Source organism: Orycteropus afer, unplaced genomic scaffold (genome assembly GCF_000298275.1).
Source record: "Orycteropus afer afer isolate SDZICR_OR568_19922 unplaced genomic scaffold, OryAfe1.0 scaffold00164, whole genome shotgun sequence".
NCBI classification, from domain to species: Eukaryota; Metazoa; Chordata; class Mammalia; order Tubulidentata; family Orycteropodidae; genus Orycteropus; species Orycteropus afer.
The window spans coordinates 4,388,201-4,398,573 of record NW_006921751.1 but is presented as its reverse complement, the minus strand read 5'-3'; the positions used below and the strand labels follow the sequence as shown (position 1 = coordinate 4,398,573).

The 10,373-nt window shown below is 34.9% G+C and overlaps 1 protein-coding gene across 1 annotated transcript in view; it reads left to right on the top strand.

The window, feature by feature from the left end:
- Positions 1-3,085, top strand: part of MIGA1 (mitoguardin 1) — a 180,413-nt gene extending 177,328 nt beyond the window's left edge. Inside the window, exons 14-15 of the mRNA XM_007946491.2 lie at positions 739-855; positions 2,867-3,085. Coding sequence (XP_007944682.1) covers positions 739-855; positions 2,867-3,085 — 336 coding nt within the window. The remainder of the gene's footprint in view (positions 1-738; positions 856-2,866) is intronic.
- Positions 3,086-10,373: the final 7,288 nt, after the last annotated feature.

Genomic DNA, 10,373 nt, shown 5'->3' with positions numbered 1-10,373 from the left:
GGCTTTGGGCCTTTGTCAAAGATCAGTTAGCCGTAGATGGATGGGTCTATGTCTGAGCTTTCGATTCTGTTCCATTGGTCTATCTGTCTGTCATTGTACCAATACCATGCTGTTTTGACTACTGTGGCTATATAGTAGTTCTTAAGATCTGGGAGTGTGAGACCTCCCACTTTGTTTTTCTTCTTGAGACGTGCTTTGCTTTTTCAAGGTCTCTTTCCTTTCCATATGAAATTAGTAATTAGTTTTTCCATGTCCTTAAAAAATTTTGTTGAAGTGTGGATTGGGATCATGTTAAATGTTGAAATCTGGATCAGGATTGTGTTAAATGTAATTGAGTTTTAATAGCAAGGCTTTTTAATAACTGAGACTATGGTAGTCTTATTAACCCTAAAAATTCTATTACTAAGAAACATCATAGTATTCTTATTTTTACTTGGTTATGACTCTGATATGATTGCTTTTTTGTGAAGTATTTTTATGAAGTGAAAAATGCTTTTTAAGAAAGAATACTTCCCAGCACATTTGAAACTCTTGGCTAGGATATGAAATCTATACAAAACATTAAGCAACGCTTAAAGTTACTTGTAAGTTTATCAACTTTCTCAACAAACTGGTTCACTATTAATTCTTCTACCCTCAAAAAATAGCTGACCATATGATAGCAATTTCAGTTTCTCTATCAGGGAAAGCAAATGCAAGAAGGTAAAAATAATTTGGTTCTCTTCTCCTTCCCAACAGATCCCAGATGGATTTTTTGCCCATTTTTATGCCATTTGTGAGCATATCAGCCCTGTGCTAGCCTGGGGCTTTTTGGGTCCTAGAAATTCTCTTTATGATTTATGTTGCTTCTTTAAGGTATGTACAGTCATTGAATCATTATTTTTTTCTAAACTGAGAAGCAGTTAAGGTTTTATTGTCTTGTTTTTGTAAAAGAAAGAATGTTATTTAAAAGTACAGTTATAAAAGTCACATAAATACAGTGTTTAAATGTCAGTAGACCAGGACCAGTATTATGTAGAGTTGAAGCTTTGTCCTGGAGTAGACTCAACTAGTCCATTCACCTTTTCATTTAATTCTGTAATGGATACATGTTCTTGGAAGGTATTACCATGTTACAATCAAATTGCTGCTACTTAGTTTATTCTTTATGACTGGGAACTTTTGGAATTTATAAAACAGACAGGTGGTAATTTAGAGATTAATTCTGGTTTAAGATAAGATGAGTAATAAAAGCCAAGTTGTGAAGTAATAACCTAGGAGTTTAAAGTTATACCTCCATGTTTAAATTTGCCCAAAGAACAACTTATAGTTCATTACAGAACTTTGTTCCTGGCAAAGTGCCAAGGAAAGTCTGGCTCATTAATAATTCTGAGGTTAGGCTGGATTTCAAAGAGCAAATAAACATAGTTAAGTGTGAACTGAAAGTTTTAGATATTTGAAAGTTTGGATATTTTACTATACCTTTCATTTTAAAAAATTAAATCATTATGTTTATGTGCTGTTTGTGTAGAATTTGTGTAGTTTAGGGAAGTGTTTATTTACTGTTTTTCAAAATGCATTAATCTTTGACTAGTTAGCTTTGTCTCCCAAATGTGTTTTAGTGGAAAAAGTTTGGGATGAAAATGGTTTTGTTAGTAATGAGCAATGACTTGAGAGCAAGTCATTCTTTGGTCCTCCTTTTCTTCATCTATAAGATGAGGGGACAAGTTGATTGCTAAGGACACTTTAGATGTAAAATCCAGGGAATCTATGAAGTGTGCCTTCTTACTACTTCTAAATATATTGTTTCTGGAGAATAGAAATTTAATGTTCCTAGTTTTTTGCTCTTTGGAATTAGTTTTTTCCATCATGACAAAGCATTCTGAGAATTAATATTTAGTCAATAATGTATAACTTGCTTAAAATTAGTTTCAGCAGAAGTATTCACTTATTGAACTGAAATATCCTTCAAGATCTTCCACTGATTTAAGAATTGAGAACTGATATTATTTTTATTTTTTATGTCTTAGGTTATTTTTATGCACAGAAGAACATTATCTGTAGAGAAATTTTTATTTGTGATTATTGGAAATAGTTTGCTCATCTGTCTTAAAATAGTATCAGTATTTAGAGCTAACATTGCAAACTTCAATTATCGAGAAAGAAATAATAATACCCCTTATATTTCTACAAGGAGCCCTCATGCTGTAATGGTTAAGTGCTCAGCTGCTAACCAAAGTGAGGAGTTCGAACCCACCAGCCAAGGCATGGGAGAAAGATGAGACAGTCTGCTCTGTAGAGATTACAGCCTTGGAAACCCTATGGGGCACTTCTACACTGTACTGTAGGGTGGCTGTGAGTTGGAATCGACTCAGTGGCAATATGTTTGGTTTGTTTTTCACATTTATACAGGGCTTTAAGAACTATAGTCATTTTTAAGGAGCTTCACATGAGCTCTGAGTAGTAAATAGAACAAGTAGTATTATCCCTTATTTTTCAGAAAAAGAAAATTAGACCCAAGAGAGGTTAAATTATGTGCTCAAGGTCCCTTTCCTAATAAGATACAGAATTTGTGCCGGAACTCAGGTTGTCTCACTTCTAATAAAGTGCTTGTTACAATATTTGTTGTTGTTGTTGTTATGTGCCGTCAAGTCAAACCCGACTCATAGCGACCCCTCCTTGGGTTTCCGAGGCTGTATCTCTATGGAAGTAGGATTGCCCAACCTTCCTTCCGAGGAGTGGCTGGTGGGTTTGAACCGCCAGCCATCTGGTTAGCAGGCAAGTGTCTTAGCCAGTATGCTACCAGAGCTCCCGTTACAATATTAGTAACTCCTTAAATTTAATGTAATTTTGTTCTAATAAATGCCAATTTGTGTTCATTTTCTAGAATCAAGTTGTTTTCTTTCTCAAAGACATTTTTGATTTCGAGAAAGTACGGTATTCAAGTATAGAGACTTTGGCTGAAGATCTCATGCAGTTACTCATTCGCCGCACGGAACTTGTCACGGCCTATCTGGGAGCAGATGCACTGAGGCATGCGAGTAGCTGTATAAGTAATCATGGCCATGTTATGTCCAGTGGGCTATTGGAAGCCAAAGTACAATAAGCACCATAAGAATCATATAATTTGAGTATGCTATGAAATATTTTAAGGTAACTATTGATTTTGTAACCTATATTACAAAATCACAGAATTGGTAAATGTGGACTCAGGGAGGAAAAAAAATCTAGTAGAGAATAATAAATGGACTGTACTGTATGTATGCAGAAGTTCTACCATTGAATTCCTGTATAGCATATCCAAAGCAGTTTTTTTTCCCCACAATTTTTAGGTAACCAATTCAAGGTGTGAAATGTGTGTTTCCCAGAAATATTGCTTGAATTGAAGGCAGTACTTGGGAGTTAATTGATTTGTCTTCTTGAAGCTGTCTGAAATGTTCAGTATCATTCTCAAAAGCTTTGCTTTTAAGCTTTGTGCCTAGAAAATATATGCTCTAGCCAAGATGTTTGTGGCTCACACATGTAAGAATATATTACTTCTAGTGTCAACATGTATTTTTGCCTGAAAACATACTTTTGATTGTAAAAGTGTTCATTTGTTTTACCAACTTTAGGAAGTAGTGGTGTTAATATGTACTGCATACAATATTGCTTATATATTTGCTTATGTAACTGAATCAAAGAAATTACAATGGCTGAGTATAATTATGAAACATTTAATGAATTGACACAGAAGTTTATAATTTATAGCTTTTATTAGATTTACTGCAGTTTGCAAAATATGTTACTGCTAGTCCTATGAGTTACAATAGAGGGACTGAAGAACTTTATTTTTTTATAGAGCCTTTTTCCCTTGAATGAATATCAGTTGAAAAGATAATATTTATTAACTAATAGGCAATTAAAAATATTTTCTGTATAGTTTTGAAACTGTCTTTCAGAATGTGATGGTTTGATCTTGGGATAGTAAAATATTTCTCCTTTCTCTGACAAAATTGGCTTATAATTATTTCCACAGAATTTAGCATGCTGGGAATTTGTCATATATTATGACTACTTTTTAAAAATAAGTCATACTTTGAATCTTAGTATGGTTTCAAAGTAGATGTTTTTCTCCCTTGAATGTAGAAAAAAAATATTTTTTATGATATGGAAGTATATTTCCTATCCTTTATGATGAAGATAGGTACAGAATGGTTATTCATGAGTAAGGTTCTTCTTCAGAGTATATTTGGAGTGGCTGATTTAGTATGTCAGTGGACTGGGTCTGTTCCTTTTGTTCCTGAAGTAGGCTTTATTCATTTTAGGAGTTAAATACCCAGAATGATCTAAAATACATTTTTTAAAATGTATTTTAAGTGCCTAGTTTCTGATTAATGAAAATTAAAACAAAAAAAGTATAGTCTATTAAAGTTTTAAATTGTTGTATTTATGTAATATACAAAATATGAAATTCAGAACTTTGATCTTGTTTGCATGTAGGTTACAGCATTATACTAATTAATAAGAAACATTGCTCTAAATGTTTTGAGTATATCACTCCTTGACTTTTCTTACATATATTCTTCTTATTAATGGAGGAATATAATCAGAAGTACCCAAACTAAAAATTCCATTATGTAATGTTTTACTTTTAACTTAATATTGTGTAGTTTTACCTTGTTGAGGTACCATACAAATACAGGTATAAACACACGTTCCCATTACTACATAGGTAAGACAGTGATTATGTTAATTTACTCATTTGGGGGCTAAATGTTTTAAGCTGTGGTTTATAGACAAAGCTATAAGCAAACTTAATTTTTTTAAGCAAATTTATTTTTTTCATTTGAAATCAGTTTTGAAGAATTGCACTATTTAATGATGCTGCTACTACATAAGATAACTCTGGAGATTTTATTTCATTAAATAAGATGAATGGCTTTTCAGAGTTATTATTTTTCCTTTTTATATTTCACCTTTGGGGGGAAAAGGTCTGTATTTAAGAAGTTGGTTTGTTAAACTCAGTGCTTGAAGTTTGATTGGATTCTGGTCTGTTCAGTAGCTACTACTTTAGCAAGATGTTTCTTTGTGGCCTTTGACAAAAGGAATAAGAGTGACCAAATAGGATTTCAGGGTAGTAAGTATAGGAAAAAGCTCTATTGTAAGAGAAGAAACACTACTTTTAAGTTCATAAAAAAAATATTACTGATAGCAGAAGGATACTTAATACATACATTACAATTTCCATTTGCCTTAAAATTAGATTAAACAGCAAAAACAAGGCTTTAAAAAATAAATGATTAAACTAGTTTACAGCCTTTTAGAGTGAAACCCTGTTTAACGCTTATGTACTCATGGTGGTGTTATCAGAAGAATGTCATTGCTACCTTGAGTCTACAGTCCACTTCATGTGTAAGGTTTAAGAGGGCCTTGAATTAGTTCTAAGAAAATGGATTTTCTTCTTCTGTTTTCTGGAAGAAGAAAAGATAAATGTTCAGGTGATTTATACTTACTATTTCTACTTTTTTCCCTTTTGGTTTTCCTGTGTTTTTGTTCAAGTAAATATCCACTGATTTCTTCTTGCATCTTAACAGTATGTTTATTAAATGTCAAGATGGGATTATCTTTTTAAAAAGAAACCAAGTTTTCCATACTGTTAGAGTCAGCTCCAAAGATATTCCTCTCTCATTCATAAAGTAGTATTGATTTTTTGCATCCATTCACTATGGTTCTATTAATTTGTTGAATTACCTAACTATAAAAAAAATTAACAAATTTTTTCTTGCTTAAAATGTAACATTTTCTACTTAAATAATTACCCAAGGAATGATTATTTGCATTACAAGAGGATTCTTTAGTTTATCATTTCTTTAAGCCTAGGAAACAAGAGTGCCAAAATAACATAACTGTCCTTCTCTATGACCTTTTGTTATAAGAGATTTTAGATTATGTTTATAAGCCATTTGCATTTATTTAAATGTGAATATGTATTAGGAAATTATTTTTAATGTGTATTTCAGAATGATTATAAGAATTAGGCTGACTTAAAAAGTTATGTTTTTTCCTTGAATTAATCAAATTTAGAAATAGCTCTGTCTGTGGGACTTAAGAATTTTTATAATCTGTTATTAATGGAAATAAGGATATCCTTACTCTGTCCCTAGTGATTATATTATTGTTTTGTTTCATTTGAGGACAATCATATATTAGCTTCACTTGACTAATACCAGTAAATGTTTCTGTTTCCTAAATGTAAGGACTGTACTCATTAATGTGTGTAAAAGTAAAACACTACAGTAACAGAAAAATAGCACTGGCTCTTCAGCCAAGATAAGTGAAGTAATTCACATGGATGTATTTCTGTTACTGCCAAATAAAATAGTGATGGTACGTACATCTTGCTGATGCACTGGCTATTCTTTTCCATTTGCTAATATTTTATTTTTAAATTTCACATTACTATTTATATAACAGTTCAGGTTTTCAACTTTAATACTACTTTTTTCAAGTCCTGATATCAGTGGTCTGCTGGTTTTGTAAAAGGAATCTTGATTTTTCCTCCTTCTTGCTGTGGAACAATTTAAATGTTATCAAAATTATATTTTCCTTGGAAGTTTAAAAAAATTCACCTGTAATAGCATCTGGGCTTGGTGTTTTGGGAATGGTGGCTTTTAAATAACTTTCTCAGTTTCTTCCATTGTTATGGTCTGTTGGGTTCTCTTCTAGAGTGAATTTTGATAACTGGATTTCTCATCACTCTGGCATCCTGGTGCCAGTCAGCTGCCCACCTACACCTCAGCAGTGAGCAAGCCCCATATTGAATATTTTAAACAAGGTTTATATATAATTGCAAGGTCACACTGGTCTCATCAGGCCATATCCTATGGGAGATTTTAGCCCCTATAATACCGATATACAGGCATGGAGAACACAGACAACTGTAGAAGCCCTGAATTTGAATGTAAAAAAAATATGTTATTTTTATGTACTAACCCAGAATAAAATATAGTTTTTTGATAAATGAAGTTAAAGTATTTGCATTTAAATGAAAAATTTAAAGCATTTTGATGAATAATACCATCAACATAAATTTCTCATATTGATGTATATGCATCCATCTCTATTCAGACATAGTCTGAACCTCCTTTTCCTGCCACTACCTGGTGAGAGTTCAGACACATTTAGTAAAGCAGAGAGATGTTCCCTGGTCACTACCTGAAATGGTTCTCCTGTATGTAAATACAGTATTCTTATTTTGGGACTTTTAGAAAATAGGATTGTTTTAGAATAATTATGTATGTATAGTACAGGTAAAAGTTATACATTTTCAAACTATTAAAAATATAAAATGAAGTATGTTGTTAGTTGTTGTTGTTAGGTGCCATTGAGTTGGCTCTAACTCAAAGCGACCTTGTGTACAACAGACCAAAACATTGCCTAGTCCTGTGCCAGCCTCACAATCCTTGCTATACCTGAGCCCATTGTTGCAGCCACTGTGTCATTCTGTCTCATTGAGGACCCTCCCCTTCTTCACTGACCCTCCACTTTACCAAGCATTATATCCTTCTCCACAGAATGGTGCCTTCTGACAACATGATCAAAGTAGGTGAGACAAAGTCTGACCATTCTCGCTTCCAAGGAACATTCTTGCTGCACCTCTTCCAGGATAGATTTGTTCATTCTTTTTGGCAGTCCATGGTACTTTCAGTATTCTTCACCAAAACTACAACTCAAAAGCATCAACTCTTCTTCGGTCCTCCTTGTTCATTGTCCATCTCTTACATGCATATGAGGTGATTGAAAATACCATGGCTTGGGTTAGGCACACCTTAGCCTTCAAAGAGACATCTTTGCTCTTCATCACTTGAAAGAGGTCTTTTGCAGCAGATTTGCCCAGTGCAATATGTCCTCTGATGTCTTAACTGCTGCTTCCATTGGTGTTGATTGTGAAACCAAGTAATATGAAATCTTTAACAACTTCAATCTTTTCTCCATTTATTGTGATTCTGCTTATTGATCCAGTTTTGAGGATTTTTGTTTTCTTTATGCTGAGATGTAATCCATACTGCAGACAGAAGTCTTTAATCTTTATCAGTAAGTGCTTCAAGTCATCCTCATTTTCAGCAAGGCAAAGTTGTGTCATCTCGGTATCGCAGGTTGTTAATGAGTCTTCTTCCAATCGTAATGCCACATTCTTCTTCATATAGTCCAACTTCTCAGATTATTTGTTCAGCATAGATTAAACAAGTATGGTGAAAGGATACAACCCTGATGCACTCCCTTCCTGATTTTAAATTATGCAGTATCCCCTTGTTCTGTTTGAATGACAGCCTTCTGGTCTATGTACAGGTAGGTTCCTGATGAGCACAATCAAGTGTTCTGGAATTCCCATTCTTCTCAATGTTAACCATAATTTGTTGTGATTCACACAATCAAATGCTTTTGCATAGTCAATAAAACACAAGTAAACATCTTTCTGGTATTCTTGGCTTTCAGCTAAGATCCATCTAATGTCAGCAATGGTATCCTTCATTCCATGTCCTCTTCTGAATCCAGCTTGCAGTTCTGGAAGTTCTCTGCCAATATACTGCTGTAGCTGTTTTTTAATTATCTTCAGCAAGATTTTACTTGTGTGTGATATTAATATTGTTTGATAATTTCCACATTCTGCGGGATCACCTTTCTTTGGAATGGGTACAAATATGGATCTCTTCCAGTCAGTTGGCCAGGTAGCTGTCTTCCAAATTTCTTGGCATAGAGAAGTGAGTGCCTCCAGGGTGGCATCTGTTTGTTGAAACATCTCAATGGGTATTTTGTCAATTCCTAAAGCCTTGTTTTTTGCCAGTTCCTTCAGTGCAGCTTCAACATCTTCCTTCAATACCATTGGTTCTAGATCATATGCCACCTCCTGAAATGGATGAACATCAATCAATTATTTTTGGTACAGTGACTCTGTATTCCTTCCATCTTCTTTGGATGTTTCCTGCATCATTCAATATTTTGCCCATAGAATCTTCTGTGGATCGGGATCCTGTTTTGCAGCTATAAGCGAATAATCCACCTGGTGGTCTTGGATTCATCATGTGTTGGAGTCAATAGCCAGTATACTGCCTGGCAACCTTGAGCTCATCAGCCCCTGCAGCTGCATGAATTGGGAAAAGCCTCCAGCTTGATGTTCAACCCAAGAACATGGGACTTGCCAGCTTCTATAAGTGTGTGAGCCATTTTCCTAAAGTAAATTTCTCTCTCTCTCTCTCTCTATATATATATATATATATATATATAAGCTTTACTGGTTTGGCATCTCTAGAGAAGAGCAGGTGTCTGTTTCGTGTGTGTGTGTGTGTTATGGAAGCAGGGGTAAGATGAGGCAGCAAGAAAGGATGGTGTCAAAGGAGCCTGAGGCATGGCTCCTTTCTTAACTCCTGTGGGAGAAAGGAGAGGAAAGGCCAGGGGAACCGGGACAGAGCAAGGAGTCAGCTTCAGGGATCCAGGAAAGGGTGGTTGGAGAGGTTTCCAACACCTAAGGGAGACAAACTTGTCTGTCAGTTTGTCCTACTGTGGTGATGTGTTGCTGTGAGTCGTGAGGCTGTGCCACTGGTGTTTCAAACCCAGGGGGGTGCACATGGTGCACAGGTATCAGCCTGGTTTGCAGACTGAGACTGACTAGGAAGAAGGAAGAGGCCATCCACTTCTCAAAGAATTGGCCAGGGAAAACCTTATGAATAGCAAAGAAACACTGTCTGATACATTACTGCACAACTTTATGAATAGTCCAGAAACATTGTCCAATACAGAGGAGGAGGATGAGTCACTTAGGTTAGAAGGCTCTCAAAGTAGGAATTGGAGACAGCTGCATCATCAGAGTAAAACCAGCCTTACTCATATGGATAAGGTGAAGCTTTGGAGACCTCCATTGCTGACGTGGCACAACTCAAGTTGAGGAGAAACAGCTGCAGACATCCATTAATCATTGGAACATGGAATGTATGAAGTATAAATCTAGGAAAATTGGAAGTTGTCAAAAATGAAATGGAACGCATAAAGATTGGTATCCTCGGCATTAGTGAGCTGAAATGGACTGTTTTTGGCCATTCTGAATCAGACAGCCATATGATCTACTATACCGGAAATGACAGTTTGAAGAGGAATGGCGTGGCATTCATCATCACAAAGGATGTTTCAAGATCTGTCCTTAAGTACAGTGCTGTCAGTGATAGGATAGTATACATACACCTACAAGGAAGACCCGTTAATACAACTATTATTCAAATTTATGCACCAACCACCATAGCCAAAGATGAGGAAATTGAAGATTTTTATCAGCTTCTACAGTCAGAAATTGACCAAACATGCAATCAGGATGTGTTAATTATCACTGGTGACTGGAATGCAAAAGTTGGAAACAAAGA